Raw genomic sequence first — 26,908 nt, 5'->3', positions numbered from 1 at the left:
AGAGATCAATGAAAACAATCAATAATTTCATAATTGTTTTTTTTAACAGCAATGACTACATTTCCACAACAGGGATCCCTATCGGGTGATTGATGTGTTGGATTCCTGATCCGAACAACTTGTTTTTCATGAACAATGACAACACATTTTACAACAGAGACACGTGACAGTCGACTGTTTTATTGATTAGATGCTGAGTTTTATAAAATAGTACCTTTCAATTTGTCTATTTGTTTGTCTTTCTGTCCTTCTAACTTGCTGTCCTTTTTTCTGTCTGTCTGCCCTTCTGTCTATCTGTTTGTCTTTCCTCCTGTATTTCTGTCCTTCTGTCTTTCTGTCCTTTTATCCATCTGTCTGTTTTTCTTCCTGTCTTTCTGTCCCTTTGTCTGTCTGTCTGTCTTTCTGCCCTTCTGTCTTTCTGTCCTTTTGTCTATCTGTCTGCTGTCTTTCTTCCTGTATTTATGTCCTTTTATCTGTCTGTCTTTTTGTCCTTTTATCCATCTGTCTGTTTTTCTTCCTGTCTTTCTGTCCCTTTGTCTGTCTGTCTGTCTTTCTGCCCTTCTGTCTTTCTGTCCTTTTGTCTATCTGTCTGCTGTCTTTCTTCCTGTCTTTCTGTCCTTTTGTCTGTCTGTCGTTCTGTCCTTTTTTTCTATCTGTCTGTCTTTCTTCCTGTCTTTCTGTCCTTTTGTCTGTCTGTCTGCCCTTCTGTCTTTCTGTCCTTTTGTCCACCTGTCTGTCTTCCTTCCTGTCTTTCTGTCCTTTTGTCTGTCTGTCTGCCCTTCTGTCTTTCTGTCCTTTTGTCTATCTGTCTGTCTTTCTGTCCTTTTGTCTGTCTGTCGGCTGCCCTTCTGTCTTTCTGTCCTTTTGTCTGTCTGTCTGTCTGCCCTTCTGTCTATCTGTCTGTCTTTCCTCCTGTCTTTCTGTCCTTTTGTCTGTCCGTCTGTCTGCCCCTTCGCTCTTTCTGTCCTTCTGTCTGTCTTTTTGCCTTTCCGTCCCTGTGTTTGTCTTTTTGTCTCCATCTCTGTCTGTCCTTTTATCTTTTCTGTCCTCCTGTCTTTGCCACAAATTTAGTCTTTTTTTCTGTCTGTCTGCCCTTCTTTATTTTTGTCTGTCTATTATTCTGTCAGTGAGTCTGTCCTTCTGTCCTTCAGTTTATCCTTGTGTCTGTCTGTCCTTCTGTCTTTCTTTCCTATTGTCTGCCTGTCATTCTATCTCTTTTTTTTGCCTTCCTGTCTGACTGTCAAATGTCCTTCTGTCTATCTTTTTATCTTCCTGTCCTTCTGTCTGTCCTTCCATCTGTCTGTCCTTCCGTCAGTCAGTCGGCCTGTCCATATTTCACTGAATATATACAAATTACTGGTTATGATCGCTTGTTTCTTTGTGCTCAGCAACATCCAAACAAAGAAGCTCAGTAAGTGAGACGCTGATAATTGAACTAAACAGTTTTGTTCTTATAAAGCGCCATATTGATTTCATTCCACTTGTTGAGACTGTAGTTCTGATGATGGTTGAACCTTAATTAATAGTTGGAGAAATGGCTGTGGGAGGGAAGAAAAAAAGAAGAAAATCACGTCAACAAAAGAAAGCAGCGGTTGCACTTTGATCGTAGATTGAACTTATTGATCGCAGCCTTTGTGAACATAATCACTTGAAATGACATTGTTGCCGCACGATGGACCTCCTGTTCAGTAACTGCCGCAGTGATTCCCTGCTGGTCAAAGGTTCACTACTCGAGTGAAGCAGAAGCTGTTTTCACAGGAGATTTGTGTTTTATAGTCAGTGGTACATTGATATGTGGATGATGTAGCACTACTGTATATTATTGTGTGTAATCAACCACAAGTCAAATGTCAAAGATTCAGGTTTTTTAGAAATAAACTTATGAAAAATATGATGAAATGAGAGGTTCAAACATGACTAGAATGACCTTTATTCTGACGTAGAAACATCCCAGTGTCGGGAACAACACGACCAGCGGAACAAATCTATATTTTCCAGTCTCACACCGACACATCTCTGTGACGGTTCTGGTTCCCAGGTGTAATTTTAAACAGACCGCTGTGTTCAGGCAGAGAATACAAATGGATCAGAAACTGGAAAAATAGATCCCGGAATGAACCTTAGATGGTATCATATATGGACGTCTTTTACTGAAATACGCTTTTGAAGGCATCCTCTTGGTTAAGGCAAGTTGAATTATGGTTGGGAAATTGACCCAAGCCTTGAGGCTCCAGCGCCCAATGTGCAATCAAGGAAAAAGATAAACAGAATGTCAACATATTAATTAGGGGTGTGTATTGGCAAGAACCTGGCGAAACAATGATACTATATATAACCATATTGTCGGACCATTAATATATTGTGTTTCTTTTAAATAATCAAATTGTAGTATCACAGTCACTAGGGGTGTGAGGAAAAATTGGTAATTTAATATATATCAGTATTTTTCTTACGATACTGCAGCGATATTTAACAGCTTTGTATTGATTATTTATTAATTTATTTTTTTAGAGGGGGGGTCAGATCATATTTTTTTTAAATCATAGTTCATCACATTTTTTATTTAAGATAACTGCAATGTAGTGATGGTCTGATGAAGCTTCATGAAGCAGTGTCATTATTTTCAGAGTCCACTAGATGGCAGTCTCTGCAATATTTTCCATTGTTTTGAACAACTGTTCTAATGAAATGTTTAAATGGCGCCACCTACTGACCTCTAAACAACATGACACTGCTTCATGAAGCTTCATCAGCCCATCACTACTGTAATGTAGCGCAACAGCCATAACAATTATAATAATAATAATAATACAACATTTTTCTATAGTGCTTTTTAAGGGAGACCAAGACGCTTTACATAAACCAGAAAATGAAGATAACATGCATAAAGAACGAGATAAAAAAAAACAACAACAATCAGGAAATGTAGAAAGAAAAAAAAAGGGAGGAAATGAGTTAACAGGTGTTGAAGGTGATATTAAAAAGATGGGTTTATGAGTTGATTTTTGAAAGATCGTAGCGAGTCAGCATATAGGATGGCCGGGGGTATGGAGGTCCAAAGGTGCGAGTTCTGTCCACAATGGTGCGAGTTTGGTTCTGATGATGAAGGTGAGGGTATTTGTCTCCGCAATAGTTCAAACACAATGAATTTATAAATGAATGCATTTTATATAATGTATAATAATGAATCTTCAGAACACAAAAAAGCTTAGTAGTTTTGGTGGGCAGGATGTTTTTAAAGATAGATTTTTTTATATGAATAATTAAGTAATACCTTTAATTCTAATTTATGTTTCTCTGCTTAGTCAAGAGAAGAAACAAACCAAACGTTTTACACCCATTAACAATTTAAATGGCAATGAGTGAGAAAAATTGTGGGGGGTTTGTTGTTCTTTTTTTAATAAAATCAAAGCAAACTTTCAACTTTATAATATATATTTAATATGTATTTTATTTTTATCTGTATCCATTCATTAGCCAGTAAATTTTGTGACATCCAAGTCTAAAAAACATACCAGGTTTCAAATCCTGATGAGTTTTAGGAAACAGGACAATTTATTTTACATGTTCTTTTTGTCAGATAAAGAAAGAGTCTGTAATGACCACAACTAGTCACATTTAAAATAAGCATTAAAACCTTATAAATGAAAAAAAAAACATATTCAAAGAGAAGCTAATGTCTATGTGCGTGAATTATTTTGATGACTTTGGACATTTATTTCCATGCTTGATGTTTCTAGAATCAGTCGAATATTACATTTAATCCACGCTAGTGTCGTGAACGTTAAAGCAGAAATCTGCTTCTTTGCTTTGATACAGAAAACTTAATTACTGAACTCTCAGTGGAGATTTATGTAGCATAATGTAGAATAATGGTTGGGATTGTTATCAGATTAATCTGTTCTTTTTTAGAGTCATAGTCAAAAAAGCAAGTCAATTTTAATGTAGCGACTGGAGCTCAGTTGTCTGTCTTCATCTTCGTCCAAAAAGACACAGTTAAAAACATCTAAATACATGCCTGGTGCTCGTCTGTAATGTCCATCTTGTATTGAAGCCTCAACATTAGGAATTGTTCCAAAAAACAAACAAATACCAAAAGCAACAAAATTCAGTGGATTCCACTACCATGTTTTTATGAAAGCCCTCACAGTAAGTTAGTACTAACGGACATAAGTAGCATCTGGGCAGCCAAAATAATGTGTGTTTTGAACAAGAAAAATATGCTGAACTAAGATTGAATTCATCAAAGACTTTACAGACTTAAAACAAGAAAACAACTAAATCAATATTCTGCAGGATTAGTTTGTAACACAGCTCTACTCCTCTGTCTTGGCAGATGATAATAAAGATGCGTACAAGACCTCAGGTTTGATTTTGTTATTGGAGTGATAAACACTACAGTCAACATCTTGCACGAGGAGAAGTTATAGCAGATCAATAACGTTTGGCTTTGGCTGATTGTTATAAGTAATCGATAGGTTATTGTTTATGAAGATAAATCTTTACGGTAAACAATAAAATGAGCTCCCTGCAGGACCAATCCTCATTATTGTAGGTCATAGTTAGGAACCGCCTCCATCAGCGGGAAAATGAAAACGACCTTTGACCTCGGTTGGATGTCAAAAGTAGACGTTTCGCTTGAATAGATTTGTTCTTACGTAATGTTCTTAAGTTAAATCAATAGCATCTCTTACTGAGACACAAACTAGAGGTTTCATCCTGTTTGTTCAATTAAGGGAAATAACTTTTGATTAGATGCATTTGAGCTGCCAGGCGGGTCAACAAGGGAAATCTGGAAAAATAAATCTGTGTATGCTTCATTCCTCCTCTTAGAAATACTTCTATCACACCAAAACATCACCAGTTAAACCAGGACTGGTTTAATTTGTTACTCTTTCTACTACTTGGAACAAAATTAACTTAAAAACCAAGGCTTTTTTGTGGTTTATTGTGTCGGCGTATTTAAAAACGATCACTTTCAGGTGTTTAACATCAGGTTTTTGGTTTATTTTTTGGTGTTAACTATGGTAACAGCAAAATAATAAACGTGAATTAATTCTCAGGAATATCTATTTGGGGTTACAGTGGATTTAAAGATTTCGTCATTCACTTGTATAGCTTCTCACAGCTGCTGCTCACCAGCTAAAGTTAATCATAAAAGTTATATAGTTTTATTAAATGAATTGTATGTTGTGATTTAAGAAGTCAATAAGAAGTAGCTCCTTGACAGAAGTATGTGCTGTCTCTGTGCTTTATTAGTGAATTGATGTCACTTGTTTTTGTCTTTTATAGAAAATAAAATGATTTACATTGTTCTTTTTGTCAGATAAAGAGAGAAAATGATGTTATGATGAACAAGAAAATTTAAATAAATATACATATGTATAAAGAGTCTACTCTCTCTGTGAGTAAATTGTATTTGATGACTTTAGGCGTTTATTTCCATGCTTGATGTTTCTAGTCTCAGTCGAATATTACATTTAATCCACGTTAGTGTCTTTAGAGTTCAGGCAGAAATCTGCTTCTTCTGCTTTGAAACAGAAAACTTAATTACTGAACTCTCAGTGGAGATTTGAATGAAATCAAAAAGTATAGACGTACAAACAGATTACATTTCAGTTTAAAATGACGCATCAAACTGAGTTTGCACAGTTGTATCAGATGTTTAAAATATATAATATTTAAATAAATATAATGGAAAGAAAGAGCCAAAGGGTTTACAATAGAGTTGAAAGACTTGCATGCATCGCTTTATATCTGGGGAACATACACTATATTAGTTCAAGGATTTTGGAAAAAGGGATAAATTGTTCAATACTGCATAGTATTGAAGTAACGTAGTAATTTCAGTTCACAAAATATTTATTTTTCTGGAGTAGCTTCCCTTCCGTCATTCTCGTACTTGTCTGCTGGTTTGGTCTACTTGTTCACCAACGCAGATGAAGAGTTGGATGCAGGTTGCCTATAAAGTGGTCAAAATAATAACCTGTATAGGAAAAAGCATCCATACGTTCTGTTCCTCTGGGAAAAAAAATGCTTTTTTGTTTTTTTTCAAATATTGTCTGAGTGCTTGTGTGTGCAGATCCGAGCTTACAGGGCTGAACTTGTCTGTTAAATGGAAAGAAGTGTAATCTTAGAAGTGCAGTGGTGCAGAAGCTTGACAGTGTGTCAAGTGGAAATGAGGTAGAAGGAAAATGTAAAAATCTGCTGCTTGTATTGTGAATTTAAGGTATTTTTCACCGCCGTCTTCCCTTTTTTTCCTTCCCTTGCTTTTCTTCTGGAACTGTGATTGAGCGGCACAAACGTACATTATTGTCACTTCAACTTGTGTTTAAAATAGTTTTACTATTTAATCATCATTAATATGAATGGTGAACATTTAAACAGTTTATTGGTCATTTTACAAAAACAGTGCATTTTTCTGTTCTTTGAGGGAAAAAAACTAAATGTTTTAACAGGATCAAAATTGAAGTCGCCTTTTAATATTTTTAACCAGAAACTTGGACTGTTTTTTTTTCAGCTTCTTTAAATAATGATTTGAAACTAACTAACAATTAAAGAAAACAAAATTGCACTTTTCAGTTGTGTACCATTACATTACTCTTACATTTTATGGTTATTACAAAGACACTGTTTTGAGGCGGCATCAACATCATCACTCAAAACCTTGCAGGGGCCGAGGTTTCAGGCAGGAAATACAAAAGAAACCCAATCGGAATTATTTTTTTCTTTTTTGTACTTAGATTATTATACACAAAAAGACAACAATCTAGAACTTCTTCTTCTTTAACTGTAATCTACTTTGGAAGAAATTTTAGCTTGGCTGGCTTAGCTAGTTGATGCTATGGTCAACTAAAATGCACCAACCTGTGACTTTGCATATGTTTTGAAGTTTAGGGCGTAAATTATTTACATTTCTAATTTAATTGAGGACAATTGTATGACAGGAGAAACTTCAATAAAATGATTCATTAATTCTGAGATGGATCTTTTCTATTAGACATCATGTGCAGTAAAATAAATACAATAAAGGATATTATAGAGAGGAATTCATGTTTTTAAGTGTCTTGTATATTGTGAATACGTATCAGAAGGGCTTGTCCGAGATTATTAAAGAATATAGAAGAATAAAAATAACCTTCATATTCATGGTTTGATGTTCCTTTCTCACAATGGTATTGCAATTTAAACCACTAAAGATGGAGCATTTGCCTAAAATTATATTAATCTAAAGAAATCTCATAAATGGTATAAACTTGTAACTTCCTGTCACATTCATTTGACAGTTGAGACATCTTTGAACAGTCATATTCACGCATATCCCGTGTGTCTGCTCTACTTTATGAATAATACAAAATACCCGACATATACAATAAAGCCACTCATACATAGGATTGTGGCGAGTGAATATTAGAAATACTTTAAAAGGATGGAAACAAACGTTGTGAGCTGAACTTGATGGGAGAGACTAGCGTGTCGCCTGTTTTACACGGAGAACGGCAGGTGGTATCTGACGACTGCAAATGTTCAACCTCCGGGGCTGGAAAAGCTTATCTGTACAGGCAAAAACCACAAGCTGCTCCCAGACTTGCTAACATCCTTATCCGTCTCCTTGTGGACAGAAAAAGAAACGATCGATTTGCATTTCTAAAATAGATTGTCGTTCAGTGAATGTTAAGTAGTGGTTATCTATTCATGCTGGCCCATTTCAGCAGCTCCTTTTCTCTCCTTCTTTTCAGCAAACGTGTCTCACAGGTCAGGAGAACGACACCACTAACATCATTAGACGGATCATCATTTTACTCCCACATTCATATGACTTTAGAAAACTGAGAAAGGCACGGTAAAAATAGCTGTTTTTTAATTACATATACATTGAAATTTGGGTTGAGGTTAAGTTGTATTTTTCTCTGAGGGGCTTCAGAGTATTCAAATATAGTCTTTTGTATAAAAAAAAACTTGAATATTGATTAACGCTTAAGCAATGTTAGCTATTCTTATTCAGTACACATACAATAATTGTATATACATAATTTAAATTAGGAATAAGGGATGGGTATTGGCAAGAACTTGGAGATACAAGTATCAGGATACACGGGCAGTATGAGATAAGGCAATATTTTAGGAGCGAGGATGTATTTGTAGTTTCGTCTGAGTACTTGACTCTGGAAGAATTTACAGACTAAATAACTAAAGTTTGTCCAACCATCAGCTTTAAAAACCGCTGGAGTCGATTGTATCCTCTCGTCCTCAGTCCAGATTTCACGGGATTCAATCGTTCCGTTTGCAAGAGGCCAGAAGATTGAACAAAAAATGAAATAATAATAAATAATAATAATAATAATAATAAAAATAAATAATGGCAATAATAAACAAATTATTTTATTTTACATACACATTGTTAAAATATCAACCATAAAATAACCATGATTAATAATAAAACATTTGGAAGGAAAAGAAAATAATAGAAATTGAAAGTATATATATTGATACATTGCTGTTGACTATCGATTCTGTAAAAGAAAAATTGCGATATTTAACTGTATCGTTATTCTCTAACACCCCTATTAGGAATGACACTGTCTGTGGTGCATTTTTTAACCCTCCTTTTCTATCCATACATTTTCTGCACATGTTCATCCATCTTAATTGTTTCTCTCTCCGTCCTCTGTAAGAACCCCTTTTGTGTGTGTGTGAAATCCTGACTTGTATTTGGGTTGACAATTTTCTCTTCACGGGCAGGAATGTGTGTCATCTGCGGCGTATGTGAGCATCTTAATGAAAACAAAACCAAACTGCTGACGCCGGCAGATTTCTGCTCCAATGCACAGGTTGAATTTCTAATCAAAGTCAGCCACGTTTGGTTCGGAGTATCTGCCTGAAGTGCTGCGACTTGCTTCTCCCACCAGCCCATATATGGAGCGTCTGAATGCTAGCAGAGCTCTCTCTCACACACACACTCATGTGCTGATGAATGGAGATAGATTTGCTGTCAGGAGTTAATATTTACTAAGGAACAGGTAAGCCCTGGGGTGTTAAAAGAAAGACAGGGCGGAGGAGAACGTGTACACAGGTGAAGGTGAGCCGCAAATCATTCTCAGCTTTGTCTTGTCTCAAGGCCTCCAGGCTACAAACGATAGCCAAGTTAAGTTTTTTGTATCACAATCTGTGAGTGGCGGATATTAATCTCTTGTTTAGACGTGAACTTCTTTCACTTCTGTTGCTTCATCGACTCCGGGACGTTTTTCCCGAACTCTAGAGAAGTCATTTAAACCACAGATCCAGTGTCACCGCAAAGATTTACACACTCCAGTCAACTTCTTAAATGATCTGTCAGTTAGAAGATGCTATTTTTTATGCAATTGAATGTTATTTTTAGCGTCAAATCAAAAAGATTATCTCAAGAGGTGACAGAGAGCAGAAAAACTGGTGCAGAAACCTGGTGCAGAACCAGACTCAGTGTTGTCTACGGCTGGTAGAGAGAAGAGAGACAGGGGGATGAAGAGAGAAGAAGAGTCCAGGCATGTGTGAACATTTTTTTCTGTTTGTCTTGTCTGTAGTTTTTCACCTGAACTGTTGCAACACTCTTGGAATGTCTCTTTAATTGCATGAATCCAAAAGACCATTTCAATTGTATTAAAATGCCAGTTAAGTGTCACTTTAATTGTCAATTCATTCATAGCGAGTTCACCTTAAAACACCTTCAAACAACTGATTTAATGTCCTCTTTCGCTACATCCATGAACCTTCTCTTTGGTCTTCCTCTAGACCTCCTGCCTGGCAGTTCCAACCCTAGCATCCTTCTACCAATATACTCACTTCTACTCACTATTTAGACAGCCATGCCAAAGCAATATATACAACCTGAGACATTTAAAAAATATATATTGATTGATTGATGAGGTTTCGAGATAAAGTCTGTCTGACCTTAGAACGTGGTTACCTCAGTTCAAAAATAATCTGAGGTTTCAACAAAAAGATGTTAAAAGAAATAGATTACATCATCAAATGTTTGAAGAAACCTAACCTATTTTACTAAACCTTATCAACTGTTTCATGAAACCTAATCAACTGTTTCATGAAACCTAATCATCTGTTTCATGAAACATTATCCACTGCTTCATGAACCTTATCAACAGTTTCATGAAACCTAATCAACTGTTTAATGAAAACTAATCAACTCTTTCATGAAACCCCATCAACTGTTTCATGAAACCTAATCAACTGTTTCATGAAACCTAATCAACTATTTCATGAAACCTAATCAACTGTTTCATGAAACCTAATCAACTGTTTCATGAAACCTCATTAACTGTTTTATGACACGTATCAACAGTTTCATGAAACCTTATCAACTGTTTCATGAAACCTTATCAACTGTTTAATGAAACCTCATTAACTGTTTCATGATACCTTATCAAGAGTTTCATGAAACCTAATCAACTGTTTAATGAAACCTCATTAACTGTTTCATGATACCTTATCAACAGTTTCATGAAACCTAATCAACTAGTTAAGGATCCTCATTTACTGTTTCATGAAACCTTATAAACTGTTTAATGAAACCTAATCTTCTGTTTCATTAAAACGTATCAATTGTTTCATGAAAATCCATCAACTGTTTTATTAAAACTCACCAACTGTTTCATGAAACCTCATCACATATATTCAATTATGATTTTTATAAATTGACTATTACTACTCATAGTTCAAGTCCCATTATGTACTGCTATAGTTATAGTAGTTTTTATTTGCCTCTCTACTTGTCACTTTAGGAAGCAGCTCCACACCACACAGCAGTGAACAATCAAGTTGTAGCATCACCTTTAACCAATTACACTGAGTGAGGATCTTACCTTTGCTCTGTCTGCTGGCCAGGTGGTAGGCTCTGGATCTATAGTGTATGTGTGTTTGGGTGTAGATGGTGTCCAGGTCCTGTCTCCAGGTACCTGGATTCAGTGATCGCAGAAGATCCTCCACGGTATCAAAAGCTGCGATGGTCCGATCCAACTCGTCCAGGGAGAGAGGGACTTGAGTGGACACCACCGGGATCTGCACACGAGTGTCGTCCTGCCCAGGTCACAAACAAACATCTTTTTATGAAGGTGCTAGAGATAATCTTCAGGCAGTACAATGGGATGAAAATGGTACATTCAGAATCAAATCACTGTTATCTCTGGTCATTAGATGAAGATCTTGAACACTTTAGATTAGTTGTCTCCAGCGTTTTTTTGCACTATGGACCAGTTCTTTGTGGGCATTATATTCAAGATAAAAACACAATACAATATATTGTATAGAGTTTGTGTTTTGCCCATTTTCACTAGTTCACAGGTTCATATTTTAAATAAACTTTACTAAGACTTAAAGTGCCTTGATGTGTCAATTGCCACTAGCTAAATTATTCTTTTGTCAAAACATAACACATTTTAGACAGTAATAACCAGTAATAGAAATTGTCATTCATCTGTGCGGCCCGGTAACAAATTCCTCATGGACCACTGCTTTAGATGACATGATTCTTCTATTTCCTGTTGAAATCTAGGCAAAAGATTCGTAATGATATAAATCATTAAGAACTGATGTATTGAAAAAGCAAGAAGTAGTGACACAAAGGGCACTTTCAGAATTGTCTTTGTGTTTGTATATATTTGTACATATTTGTTCGTCCAATCATTGTTAAATCTTCTGTTTTCGATAGCGATGGACTGTAAAGCTTCATGAAGCAGTGTCATTTTTTCAGAGCCCATCAGATGGTGCCATATTACTACTTTTTCCACTATAGTTTATAGAAAAATAAAAGTGACATTTCAAATATAAATGATAAACTTGCTGCAACTTATTTTCAAACTCATCTTCTCACACATGAACCAGAGCAGAAGAGAAAGAAAAAAATCTCACAGAAAAGAAGTGGATGTTAAGTGCAGACCAAGGCCAGACGTATCAACTGTACATTTCTATGGCCGCGAAACACCCACACATTGTAGGCATCGTTCATGCAGAGAAACTTCATTATAGCCTGTGGCCTTCTGATCATTCTAATCATTATGACCACATGTCACTGAAGCCCACACAGCTTGATGCAATAATAACTGAGTACTGAACATTAGTGTAAGAATGAAGTGACATGTCAAGCTTCATGTATTATACATGTATAATTACAATGACTGTATAAAGTGTGTGTATGGTCTCTTTGTCTTTTTGGGCGACTGTCTTTGTCTCTGTGTTTGCGTTTGTATTACCATTATTAAGCGTGTGTCTATGTGTGTGTGTGTGTGTTTTTGTGTCTGTAAGTCAGTGTATCTATGTTTGTATGTTTCTCTGTATTAATGTTTCAATGTGTGTTTCTGTGTCCCAATGTGTGAGTTTCTATATAAGTCTCTGTATATGTATGTGTATTTCTGTGTGTATTTCTGTGTCTATCTGTGGTGTTGTGCAGTTGAAATGTCACATTGTTATTGGATGTTATGAGTGAGTTACTCACTGTATTACTTCAATATTATTTATTACATAATTTTTCTTAAAATCAAGAAATGTAGGAACTAGAATTTTGGCATGAATGAGGGAACAATTATAATGAAAACACAAACAAATGCAAACAATACGGTAGTTTAAATACTGTTGGTCAAGCTTACACTACTGATGCATGCAGTTCATTTAAAAAAAGCAATATGTCCTCAGCTGCTTTCAATGTTTTGAGAGTAAGTACGAGGAGATGATGAAGAGAGAAACTCAATCAAAGGCAAGAAGAAGAAAGTGTGAGGTTGGTTAATACACTACTGTTCAAGTAGTTAGTATCCATCTGTGTGGAGAGCATTGTGCCAACTAGAACTGTACGATGCTTCTCCAACAACAAACCCTGGATTAATCCTGATATAAAGGCTCTCTTAAAGGTGAAGAAGAGAGTCTTTAGGTCAGGAAACAAAGAGTATCTAAGGGCAGTTCAGAAGGAGCTCAGAAGAAAGATCAGGGAGGGAAAGGAGAGGTACAGGAGGAAGATGGAAGAGAGTCTGGCCAATAACAACACCAGAGATGTCTGGAGAGGTTTGAAATCCATATCCGGACATCAGACCAGGCTCTCTGTAGCGGCGGGGGATCAAAATTGGGCTGACAACTTAAACAGTTTTTTTTTCAAGGTTTGAGGTGTCGGCTCCCCGCACTGCTCTTCCACCATTCTCCCCCCCGAGCTTGTATTGTTTCAGCCCCCCCGCTGACTCCACAGGGGACAATGCCCCCCCACCCCAGCCTGTCCCTCACACATCTCCAGGTGAGAAATCAGCTCAGGAGAACCAGGACAACAAAGGACCCTGGACCAGACGGCGTCGGTGGAAAAGTACTCAGGACGTGCTCTGACCAGTTATGTGAAATTGTTGGACTTCTGTTCAACATGAGCTTGACCCTGGGAAGAGTTCCACTACTGTGGAAGACGTCCTGTGTGGTACCGGTGCCGAAGACTCAGCACCCTAAGGATCCCAGCTGCTACAGACCTGTGGCCTTGACATCCCACCTTATGAAGGCTCTGGAGCGGCTGGTCCTTGGTTACCTGAGTCCTCTGGTGCGCTCCTCCATGGATCCGTTGCAGTTTGCCTACCAACCTGACATCGGCGTGGAGGACGCCATCATCTTCCTTCTCCACCGAGCACTTTCTCACCTGGAGTCGCCTGGAAGCACTGTGAGGATCCTTTTCCTGGATCTAAGCAGTGCTTTCAATACCATCAGGTCAGACATCCTGAGGGACAAGCTGGAGCTGTCTGGAGCGGACACTCACCTCACCCGGGATGGTGTTTCGAAGACTGTACTGTGCAGTGTAGGGGTCCCCCATAGAACAGTGTTGGCACCGTTCCTCTTTTCACTGTACACTGCAGACTTCCAACACCTGTCTCCCACCAGTCACCTGCAAAAGTTCTCGGACGACTCCGCCATCGTCGGCCTCATTAAGGACGGGGATGACGGGTCGTACCGGGGACTTGTCCAGGACTTTGTTGACTGGTGCCTGGAAAACCACCTCCAGATCAACTCCAGCAAAACTAAGGAGTTGATTGTGGATTTCCGGCGGTGTCCCTCCATCTCCCCCTCACCACTGAACATCCGGGGACAGGACATTGAGATTCTCACGTCTTACAAGTTCCTGGGTGTTCACCTCAACAACCGCCTGGACTGGGTGGATAACACTGCTGCTCTTTATAAAAAAGGGCGGAGTAGACTCTACCTGCTCCGGAGGTTGAGGTCGTTTGGTGTCCGGGGGCCACTCCTGAAGTCATTCTATGACTCAGTAGTGGCCTCTACCATCTTCAACGGTGTGGTCTGCTGGGGGAGCAGCATGACAGCAAAGGATAGAGCTAAACTGGACAGCCTTATTAAGAGGGCCGGTTACGTCCTAGGGCGTCCCCTGGATCCTGTGGAGGAAGTGTCTGGGAGGAGGATACAGAGCAAGCTGGCCTCCATGAGGAAGAACTTATCTCACCCTCTCCAGCACACACTGAGGGCATTGAGGAGCTCCATCAGGGATAGGATGCTCCATCCCCGGTGTGTGAGGGAGAGGTACCGCAGGTCCTTCCTCCCTGCTGCCATCAGACTCCACAACAAGAACACACCAAGATAATTATTTAACTGCACCTTTCTTGTTATTTTTGTAAATATGATTGTGTATATATAATATAGTGCAGATTTATTTTCTATTCTATTTAGATTTTCTTTTTCTTTTTCTTATTTTATTTCTGGGTGTTTTTTGTTTTTTTTGTATATTACTCTTGCTGTTGTTAAACCGAATTTCCCCTCGTGGGACAAATAAAGGTTTCTGATTCTGATTCTGATTCTGATCCAGCATACTATAGTTTAAGTGACGGTGAAGAGAAGAGTGCAGGTGGAGAGGAGATAAAAGAGTCATAAAACAGGGGTGAGAAAAGTATGTTTTTTGCTTTTAAATGCATAAAAATGTCATCAGAAACTCACCGCTTCAGGTATCGTCCCGGCCTCCCAGTTTGTGTTGGATGCTGGCAAAGGAGAGTCCCGCTAAAAAAGGGAAAAATACAATTAACTCAGGAAATAACACCATTTGAACAGGTTATTAACTGTGTACTTGTTTTGGTGTCCATACAGATCAGTTAAAAATAGTTAATCCAGATTAATTCATTTTCTTAGCAAGTCATAATATATACTGGCAATGTCATATAATAATAATATTTCTCTTATATTTCCTCTCTTCCCAGGCCCCTCCACCTTCTATCTAAATAAAGTTTCCCTTTTTATGTTGCAGAAGACTACCTTCTTTTACAAGCCCCAGCTTCTGCAGATCCGGTCCTCCCCTCTCAGGTCCCTACCTCCGAACCCCGGCCCCTTTCCCCTGCAACCCTTTCACCTGGGGCTCCTACCTCTGCTTTCAGGCCCTTACCCTTGCAGACACCCAGCTTTCAAAGCAGTTGTAAATATATTAGAGTTAGAAAGTACTGCTTTCCTTAAAATGCACGGATAAAAGTAGGTAAACTCTTGTAAAAGGAAAAGTATGAATATTAGCAAAAAATAATAATTTTAGAAACACCCTGAGAGTAACCTAACTATGCCTCCATGGTTGTTTGTGACAAATGTTTTTGTTGCACAGATGCTTTTATCTTATTTTGGCTGGTTCATCTGAGGGTTGGGCCGAGAGATGTGTGCAGACAAGACCATTTGTTGGATCAGATCTGGATTTCATGTTCACAAACACACACACACACACAATAACACACATAAAACCCTCAGACTGGATAATCAATCCCTCTGTGTGGAGAGTCATCACGAGTCAATGTGGAACAGTAAATCTGTCTGAACCGTTCTTCAAAGCAAAGCATCTCTTTGTTTCTGTGTTAACTGGTGTCTGGGACTGTGAGCTGCAGCACACCAACGTAAACAACCGCACATGTGATTGAAATACACTATAATACGATAATTTTTCTGTCTCTATGAAGGCCAGGGTGTGTGTGTAAGCCTTCGCCTTCAAACAATATGTGAGCTTGTCTTAAGTTGCCCAGTGGCGTCTCTTGGGAGCTGATCCTTGATACCAACACTGAGTAGAATCTTACATCGTGGGATAGAGCTGAACGAGTCTGGAAAGATAAGGATTTTTTTGTTTTATGCCTGCAGTTGATACAGAACTCTTCAGCAAGAATTCTGACCAGCTCTTGTAGAAGAACTCACATTTCCCCAATCCTTAAAACTCTTCACTGGCTTCCAGTTTCCTTCAGAATCAACTTTAAAATTCTGGTTCTTACTTTCAGAGCTATTCATGGTCAGGTTCCTCGCACACGCTCCTAAACTTTGGAACGATCTTCCTCTCTCTTTGCGCTTGATGGATCTACTGACTCCTTCAAGAAACATCTTAAGACATTTTTATTTGTTCAGGCTTTTCCTTGATTTTCTGGGACATCTGTGTTGTTCTCGGTGTTATCTTGACATTTTTAGTATATATTTTATTGAGTATTGTTTTGATTGTTTAAGCGCTTTGTGACCCTGGTCTGAAAAGCGCTCTATAAATAAAAATTACTTACTTACTTACTTATCTACTCACCTACAACACACCTCACCACCGTCTCACAGTTGGCATACATACCTGTGCGCTATTAAGCAATGTGTGCATGCGTATGCCAATAGTGTAAGCTTGGTAAATTGTAAATTGCTTTGTGTGTGTGTCTCTGACATTGTTTGTGTATCGGATAACCATAAAAAACATGTCACAACAAAACAAACCTTTGCTCGTGTGCACCTATATGTCTACAGATCGTGAAGATCTTCCATATCACTTACCGACACCAAAGTGTCACCTCTCCGTGTTCTTTTGTTATTGCGGGTTGCAACCACGAGCCTGAAGTTGTGTTTACCGCATCAACTATAGAGTCAGGCATTTGAAACATACCCCAGCCCTTACAAGAGAAACATTATATTACATGATGTTAATTTTGATCGCAAAAATTCTTCAGGCCTAGCAGTTCGAGATCAGTGGTGTGAAACGTTTCCTCAGTTCACTGCAGTCTGTCATCTTTACTTTAAACCTACATTACTTTCCCAAACACATTTAAATTCATATTAATGCAAAGTGTTTTTACTAAATGAATGGGCTAGTTTCATTTCAAAGAATGTATATAAAGAATAATAGGATATAAGTGTGTAAATAAAAGTACATTAATATATTTTGTCCGACGTGTCGTCAAACCAGTGGAATATTGTCTTCTGTTTCCTGGCCTTCGTTTAATATAAATACAAATTTCTTAATCTTGTGTTTAATTCCTGCTGGCTGGCAACGAGTGAGATGTAATCTGAGAATCTTGGGAGATTGAGTTGTACGGAAGTTTGTTATTCAGTGAATATTTTAGCACCAATTACGGCTCTCGAGGTTTTAGCTCACAGTTAACAAGTACTTGGCTCTGGTCTGTGTTTATGTCTCAATCCTTGTTTATCGGAATTTGACTCCAGTCCAGTTTAATTTGTCTGATTCGTAAAGCCAGACTCATCTCCTGCATCACTTTGCAGGAATCTTTCTCTCAATTTTTCTCTCAGCTGAGGGCATTCACGTCATTAGCTAACACAACGATGCTATCTCCGACACCTGTTCTCCCGCCGTAGCTCCTCCTCGTTCCTCTTCTATTCCACTTACTTTTTCCTGTCCTCTTCCCTTTTATCTTCGAGACAGGTCTGAAGAGAAGAAATTAGATTTGCTAAATTAAGCCGCACACACACACACACACACAAGTTCTAACCCTTCTTCACCACATACACGTGTTCAAACCCACACACAGCCAGAAGTTAGGCTCAAGGGAAACTGCAAATGGAGCAATTTGGGAACTAAGAAAAGCCGATCGGAGAATGCGATTACCTCTCAGACATGAATTCAAGGGCGGATGAGGTGAGATGACTTCGGAAAAGCATCAGAGTGGCCGACAAAATCAATGTTATGATTGTTAACTCGCAACAGTCCTGATGATCCACTGATCCCTGCGCCGGTTTCCATATCACAAAAACTGACATGCTCTTTAAAATCCTGTAGCTCCTTCTCAGATGCAAAAAAAACTAGCAGAAGCTAGTTAGCATGTAGCAAAAAACAGAATTAATGCAGTTATTTGCTCATCAGTTGTCATTGGCACAAAATAAAAAATAAAAAATAGGTGGATAAATCCCTTAGGTCGGATATTAGGTAAGAAACCTATTTGGTGATATTTGATACGCACAGGTCGGACAAATCACATTAAAGTCATGACACATTTTTGCAAAAGTATTCTGTTTTAATTGATGGGTTTCAGATTTTTCTTTTTCCTATGAGCGTACACCAAGGGACATTTTTTGGAACTATTTCTTTCTTACTTATACTTGCCCTTTGTCAATGCCATCAGGGGTTACAGAATAAACCTTTGACTTTGATCACACAATTCTTTATACTTCTTGCTTGTCGGAAATTTGTTTCATAAAAACAAAAAAACACTTTAGTTACTATGCTAGTGTTTCCTTTTTCTGTTGCCGTGACAGTAGAGAGGGCAACTGGCTGCAGCACTACTGCCTGTGGGTTCAACCTCTGTACTCTATGTCTAGTCACTAATACAGGAAACTAGAAACTTCTTTCAGTTAGAAACCTTTGTTCCTACATAACGCCATTTATTATCATTTACCACAAGTAAATCATGGAAATATCTTTCAATGTTTACATAGTGTTTGGTGTGTCTCAAGACTTTCTTTTCTTTGCCTTGGCCTACGGTTCTCTCCATTTCAATTATTCCTGGGCTTCAATAGTGGTCTCAAAGCGTAATGGACAGTCATTATTTGACTGGACAAACTTGTAGTCAGAATCGACTCCAATATGATGCCAATTCTCTTCAACCAATCCAAGTTATTGGTAGGTCTTGATCTCGGTTAAGGCGGCCTTGAATACAAATTTCTTGTACACTTACCTTAACTCAACTGTAAATTGTATTTATGCTCTTCCTTTTCATGTTGTGACAACAACGTCTTTAGGTTCCGTTTTGTTGAAACTGCTCAACAACTAATCCTTTTCTGACCATGTTTTCTGAGTAGTTCTTGTACAGTCAACCTTTTTGTCTTCGTCATTGTTATCCTTGTCAAAGTTTTTGGGGTCGCAGCATATCAAAAGCAGCCATTAATGCTTCTGGCAAATGCATTAAAAAAAAATTCCACTCTTGGAATACAAACAACCACTTTAGATCCAAATATAATAAAACACAGAAAAAAAGTTAAGATCCTTATCAGAAGCTCTAATAGAAAAGCGCTTTCGTGACGCAAAGCAAGTGCAAATGAAATGTTTTTCCATCTGTTGTGCTCATTATTCCATCTTCCTCTATTTTGGAGATGATGAGCAGCGTTCAGCTGCATGAAAGTGGATGCAAGGAAACATTTTAAATGTCTCTCTGACTGTCTGCTGCAGTTTCTTTTTCTATTTCCCCTCTGATTATAGGCTGCAAGAACATTTTAAAATCAAAGGCCCTCAGTTTCATTCCTCTTCCTGGCAGATTGACAAAACTAATCTCTCTATCTGTTCATTTGACAGCCTTTAAGCAAAAACTTTCACATCCTCTTGCCCTCATTTGCCTCGTGCGCCTTCTCTCCTGCACTGTTGAGTGGACGTTAGCTAATACGTACTGGCATGTTACCGCCAGCGTTACGGGATCTGCCGTCTTTGCCTTCAACCCCCTCCCTATCTATCCATCACCTCTTGTGTCCTCTATAACCTTCTCCATTTCATTTCAAAGTGGAAGTAAAGGAATCACTCACCTGGAGTGATACTCTCAGACTACAAATTTCAGAATAATACAATCTTCAGTTTTTGTCACAATGAACGGCTTTTGTTGCGTGTCGTGACTCACCAGCTGAGAATAGTATATCTTGAAGCCAGGTTTCGCAACAAAATAGTCGTCCGACTTGAAGGTGACCCTGAGCGTGTTGGTTTTGGAGTTGAGGGTGGGCGGAGCTTTTTGACCGCACCAGCGACCCCAGATTATGGTGCTTGTCTCCGATTGGTCCTCGACTTCAACAAAGTCATACCTGTGGAGAGGGAAAGTATTACTGAAGTACTGTTGAAAACACACAATGACACAATGAGCATTTTCCTACAGAAACATATAGAAAACGTACGTTAGATTGAGGCAATTGTTGCTCAGGGGCCTGATGTTGATGTATTAATGTGGTCTAAGTGACAAATAATCTATAAAACTGTGCAAAATCGGGGCTTTTCCCATTTTTTCCCCCAATCATTTCCTTGTCCTCTCTTATGTTCGATTATATCAATGGAACTTTTCATGACTGAATTTATCAGAATCAGAAACTTATACATATTTACTAACTTACTAATAGCAAAACGTTTTGTATACAATTACCATAAAATTAAATTGAAAAGTCCTCACATGCACTTGATTATCTCTGTATAAGTTAAGTGGCATTCTTTACAGGGAGTCCCGCGATACTCCAATAGTAGCTGGGAATTGGCACCAAAATTAAAAAATATAAGTTTATACATACTTTTGTACTGTTTCGCATGGTCGTACTTTATGTGCTAGTTTCAGACTTGACATATATTTTAAAATATTAACAGTTTAAATAGAGCTCCGTTTCAACCCTTGTGTTATCTCAGGGTCAAGGTGACCCGAAGGCCCTGAAACAAATGTGTTTTTGGTATCCCTTGTGTTGTCTCTGGATCAAGATGAACAACCTCCATCGCTGGACAATCAATTTGTTTTCGGGCCTTCGGGTCACCTTGACCCAGAGACAGGACAAGGGTTAAGTGCTTTTGAGGTGGATAAGTCAAAGGGGAAATGTATTGACACGAAGTAAACATTTTCACTTTTTCTACTTGGCTAATCTGGAATTTAAAATGTGTTTGAAAAGTAAAAAAATAAAAAATAACTTACTAGGAATTGCATTGCTACTACATTGCCGTCGTTTTTTTTTTTGTAATGCCATATGTTGAACTTTGCTTTTCGACACGACCACGTTTCTATTCTTCTGAACGTAAGAGTCGCAGCCTGCTGAAGTGGAGCTAACACTTTTCTTCGCTCGGACTCTCTTACAGGAGCCGATTAACTCTAACATTTTCCCATTACACATCCCACAAAACCTGTATTTCCAAAGATTAATGCGGCAGAGTAAATGAGCGGCGAAGGTGCCGTTTTGTAGATGGAAAGTTTCTTATTTCATTTCAGACTTTACCAGCTATTGTTGCTTTTAATTAAGTTATTAGAGAGGTGTGATGGTATGTGTGTGTAAGGTACTGCACAAAAAGCAGCATATTGCAGTGGTTTTCCTGTGTGTACCTTTTGTAATTTATTCCTAAATTCTAAATCATTAATATGACAAATACTCCTACTGAGTTTCCAGAAGCACCATTTGTAAGGCACACATTTAATGATGCATTGCTAATACAAATAAGCATAAAAAGTAAGACTAGGCATTTTACTTACTTTTTAAACACCCTCCCCCTCTTCCCTCCCTCCCGCTGTCCCGCTTGTCGGTCCAACAAAGTGCTTACAAAGACGGCCGAGGTGCATGTGGGGATTAAAAAGTCTATTCTTCATCTTGAGCCTCAAGGACGAAACTTCTTGCCAAGAAAAGTAAACTACTATCCATCTCAGTGTGAGTTAGACTCCAATACCTCTCCTTTTATTTTCCCATCCTGTCGCTCTTGATGGTCACGAGCCAATATCTTAATGACTTATTTCTGTTTGTGTTTATCAAAGTCAGTCTCGTCCTTCGTCCTCTTCTAGAACTCATTAACACACCTGAAGCCATATATAAAGCTAAGGTAGATGTGGTGTTTTTAGTTCTTGTCATTTTAATCTGTGTTTTCTTATGTCAGCAACGTAGACATGGCACAAAATTGTAATTAGCAGCGGCAAATCATATTGTAATTTATTTAATTTGAATTATTTGTCTAATTGAATTGTCTTTTATCTAGTAATGTGACTGTTTTTTTTGTTTTTTTTTTAGAATTTGAAGTTTGTTATGTAAAAAAATATCTCAATGGACTCGAGACACTTGGCACTTGCACCCCTGACTGGCTGTCACAAGCACACAGTAGGCGCGAGCAAGAAAGAAAGGAGTAGTGTATATTTGAGTCAGTACACAATCTGGCAAACATAAATCTGCTTGTGACTGTGTTAAATTAAACTAATGTTTTATGACAGCAGCAAGTTTTTTTCTACCTATTCCAATGCAGGAGAAAAAAAAAAGTATTAATTCAGACACAAAGTTCTGTGATTGAACAGAACATATGAAAGCATAAGGAATAACGAAAAAATTATTTAAATGGATAGTCCTAAAAGTATTTCACGGGGTTCTATTTACATAAATTTAGATCCATAAGTGAATCTCAAGAATGTCAGGACAAAGTACAATTTACACTTTTGGAGAATTAAATTTTACCTGTATGAGAATAAGTTTTTTGAACACACATATATCATGGGTCTTCCTCAAAAATGTTCATTTTGTATTGGCCGGTTTTGCCGGTTATAATTAAGAATTAAACTGTATTTTCTTTATGTCCTATATATGCTGGTTAACATTTAAACACTTAACAAATTGAATGAACAAAGTTGATCTTTATTTAAATGGTAATTTATGCATTTTTACTCAAAGCATTAGCAGTGTTATCTCACAGTAGTGCAAAATTATCGGATGGGTTATCTGATGGTTAATCTGATGAGTTAATCGGATAAGTGTTCGGATGAGTGATCGGATAGTGATCAGATGGGTATCGGATGGTTAATCTGATGGGTAATCGGATGAGTGTTCGGATGAGTGATCGGATAGTGATCAGATGGGTATCGGATGGTTAATCGGATGGGTTATCGGATAAGTGTTCAGATGAGTGATCGGATAGTGATCAGATGGGTATCGGATGGTTAATCGGATGGGTTATCGGATGAGTGTTCGGATAAGTGATCGGATGAGTGATCGGATAAGTGATCGGATGGGTATCGGATGGTCATCGAATGGTTACCGAAAGGCTATTGGATGGTTATTGGCCTTATAAGCCTTAGTATTGGTATCGGAACAACAAAGATCAGTTTGGTCCATCCCTAAAAAACTAGCACGTCTGTGAACATTTACCTTCTGATATATAGGGAGCTTAAAAGAAGAAGCAATTTATTTTGAATGGACAAACACGACACAAACTCACAACTACAGTGCTGACAGTAAATTTCCCTCTTAACTGGCAACCACAAAGATGATGAATATATAATGAGAAAAAACTATTGTGTTCCCCCGACCTTGATTGTGACAGATTTTGGCCCCTTGTGTGATTAAGTTTGACACCCCTGATTTAAAATATCAAAAACCCACAGGATATAATCAAATCAACTGCCTAATACTCATCTACATCCTTCCTATGTCACTTCTTGTCGTCGTAGATCTCACCTGCAGACGTTGTTCTCTGCTTCCTCCAAGCCAAAGTGTCCATCAAACTCCAGGTGGATGCGAATTCCCGTCGGAGACACCAGCTTCCAGGAGAGCAGCAGGTTTCGGGGGTAAGAGTTGGGGTAGCGGGGGCTGTGGATGACTCCGCCCAGTGGTGTCACGGTGATGTTCTCCTCCTTGCGATACAAATCTGTGGCGAGACAATAGTCCCTAATGAAAGGTCTGATTTCCTCACACCAAACATTGATTCATAGACACACATTTTATTCTTCGCACATTGGGGAAATGTAAGTCGGCAGTTCAGAAAAAAAGATCAAACATAATGCATATACATTATATTAAGATTCAAATAATAATGATAACAAACTATAATAAAATTGATTAAACAAGCATGATAATAGAATAAATATAAAACAAAAATCATGAAACTGAAAACACTTGGCCAAAAAGCGATGTTCGTCACTGCGTGTCATCAATCCAGGAAGTCTCTACTTCCAAGGGACTCATGGTATAAACAAAGCGGGGTGTGGTTACAGCTGGCTGAAGGAGTGAAGCCATTATGATGTCATACTGGACTCCGCTCTGGTAACCTCTTGTTCGCCAGATTTCAAAAGTGGGGGAACTTCATAATGACTTGTAATTTGGAAATACCTTCAAAACACTGTCACAATGAGAGACTTACTGCATCTTGGAGAGGAAGACAGTTTGAAACATGTGAGTCAGGAGAGTTGGGTTTTTTCATTGGTTGCCCTTTAAACGTAAAATATTTATGTCTGTATTTTGATTTAATAGAGAGGAGGAATTCAATACACATCCACACTCAAAGAGAGACATTCACTGATATATATTTACCTGGAGGGAGGTCAAAAAACATTTCTGAAAACACGTTTTATGATTTCCTGCATTATTCAGAGCATCTGATGTCGATTAACTGTTTAATTCATTATTATATTATTTAGCATCCCAGCCCTCCTACGGAATGCCATAAGCGATGACTCATCAGGCGGGAACACAGAAAGTCTAACCTTGATTTGTGCAGAGGAGAAAGTAGTGGTCATTATTTTTGCGATGAGTCCCTGAAAGCGTGTTTCGACGGCAATTACAAACGCACAGCGAGCGAGAGGGAAGGTCAGGTTTAGCTGGAGTCAGCTGACGAGGCACTTTTTATTGTGTGGGCTTTTTTTTTTTTTTTTTTTTTTTTTTCACACGAGCATGAGAGATGAATGCATAATCGAGGCAGTACAGCCAGCATCCCCACAAGATGATGATGAAGCTTTTGCCTTTTCCTCCACCTTTTCAGTGAGAGCACCGTCTGCTGCACCCTCTCTCTCTCTATCACTGTGTGTGTGTGTGTGTGTGTGTGTGTGTGTGTGTAGCTTCTATCACTTCTGATTGTGCTTAGGCGACTGCAACTTTCACTTGGGAAGTTTGTTGGCTAACAACAGTCAATACTGGTAGGTGTGTGAGTGTGAGAGACTTTGACTATCTGTCGTGTTGTCTTGAGAAAGTTTCCCTGCCGCACCCTGCTGTGTTGCTGCGAAGACGGCCACAGCCACTGCAGTGCACAACACTTACAGCTTGACCAACCACGTGGCTTATTAGATCCAGCAGTGACGTCAGGTCAGCCCAGGACACGCGTCTTGTCTTGTGGGGCAGAGTCCGTCTTCGGCGTTTAGCAACCAAAGCAGGTGTCGTGCGTGAACGAGGAGCCATATTTTAACAAGTGACGAGGCTTTAAAAGGCAAATTTGCTGAGGCATCACGCCGCAGCTCTTTTTGATCCTGCTCCTCATTGACCTCTCCATAAATCACCTTCCGACACCAGTGACACGTTTGCAAATGAATGCAAATGATTCGATGATGAGAGAAGAGATTTTCATTACACTCTGGCCAAGGAAATTTTACCGATGGTCATTTTTTTTGGGGGGGACGATGGAATGAAATCCGCTCCAGATGATCTTAAAACTGTTTTATTGTAATTGTTTATCACCGCTATAAATCTCAACATGGAATGATTTTCTTTAACAATTCTAAAGCTGATCTTAAATGTTTATTTAACTATTATTCCTCCATTTTCTTAAGAGGAGGCATTATAAATCTTTATCTTAAAGTAATAAAAAAAAAAAAAAAATTGAAGCGAAGAAGTGGAAAGTCCATTTTCATAGTTTGTATCTTATCTCTACTATATTTATGCTTTATTTTTTTTCATTCAATTGCTGCATCATAAAGTTCAGTTAAACTTAAATAAAGTTAGATTTGGTATCTTTGTGTGTTTGTGTATTAATACTGTACTAAAACATGATCATTACAAACCAATATACATTGTGTAGATTTATAATGAATTGATAAATGTGTGGAAAACCAAACCAAATGACAACTAATATTTATGATTTAAAAAAAAAAAAGTTTTCTTCACAATAGGATTAAATAAAAAATATTATATCCAGGCTACATCTGAGACAATAACTTTGCAAATAGATTTTGTAATGGAACAGTATTTTTAAATGTATTTTAAATACAGTATATATAGATATAAGTACTTAAGTATAAATGATTATGAAGAAGAAATGTAAAAGAGTATATTGTTAAGTGAGTATTACTTTGTATAGATGTGCTGTTTTCACATGGATAAAGAAAAATACAACACCAAGTGGGAAAGAAAAGGAGAGACAGAGAGACTAATTTAAGTAACAATTTAATTTTTTTTAAATTGCACAAAAATATCTTCAGAGTTCATTTTTAAGGTCGATTGATGATGAATAATACAAACCTACATATGTAGATGAATAATACACACACAGAAAGTTAACACAGACCATTTAAGTAATAGAAGAGTAATTTAAATTGACTGGATAAATACTTGATAAGGTTTTGCATGAAGGGCTTGTGCCACGTAATTCTTAAGCTTATTATTCTTCAATGTTCTTTTTTTTTCTCCAAGTTAAGCCGTTTAAAAGTTTTTAGTTCTGCAAAGTCAGACTCTGACGGAGACACAGCTGATTCTATCACTGACTCACACTGACGTGTTCTCACACTTCTGAACACACACACACACACACACACACACGAACACACACATACACACACCGTCTGACACCAGCAATTAAGTTTCCCGACTCCTGATTTAACAGTTAAATAGCTGTGACAAATGTGTGCTGGTGTCGGCTCACGGTGCAGCAGCCAACATGTCGAAAAATAAGTTTCCTTGATTTAGCTGGTGTGTTGAACATGGATGCTTGTGTGTGTTTGCGTGTGTGTTTGCGTGGCTAAACTCTGACTAATTAGTCTTGGACAAACCTCCTCCAGTGCCAGGGTGTGATGTTCCTCATCCCTATGAGATCTATTTCTGATCCAGGTGTCAATCACACTCTAATCATCCAGCAACCAGTGAGCATGGGAGCCCCGCGTGAGCCTCCGAGGAGAACGATTGGAAGCTCGAAAAACTGTTTTTCATCCAACTTAAATTTCCCTCTTCCAAGTTGGCAAAGCATTTACGGTGAACTTCACCCTTAAAATTCAGT

At 38.2% G+C, this 26,908-nt stretch overlaps 1 protein-coding gene across 1 annotated transcript in view; it reads right to left on the bottom strand.

The window, feature by feature from the left end:
* pdgfd (platelet derived growth factor d) overlaps positions 1-26,908 on the bottom strand; it is a 58,533-nt gene that overhangs the window by 5,681 nt on the left and 25,944 nt on the right. The window contains exons 2-5 of the mRNA XM_087796452.1: positions 23,389-23,578; positions 19,842-20,019; positions 14,953-15,012; positions 10,857-11,070 (exon numbers count right to left, since the gene is read on the bottom strand). Of these exons, the coding sequence (XP_087652578.1) occupies positions 10,857-11,070; positions 14,953-15,012; positions 19,842-20,019; positions 23,389-23,578 (642 nt within the window). The remainder of the gene's footprint in view (positions 1-10,856; positions 11,071-14,952; positions 15,013-19,841; positions 20,020-23,388; positions 23,579-26,908) is intronic.

Source organism: Callionymus lyra, chromosome 7 (genome assembly GCF_982586985.1).
Source record: "Callionymus lyra chromosome 7, fCalLyr1.hap1.1, whole genome shotgun sequence".
NCBI lineage: Eukaryota > Metazoa > Chordata > Actinopteri > Syngnathiformes > Callionymidae > Callionymus > Callionymus lyra.
The sequence above is the reverse complement of the archived record's forward strand: the minus strand, read 5'-3'. Positions and strand labels throughout refer to the sequence as shown.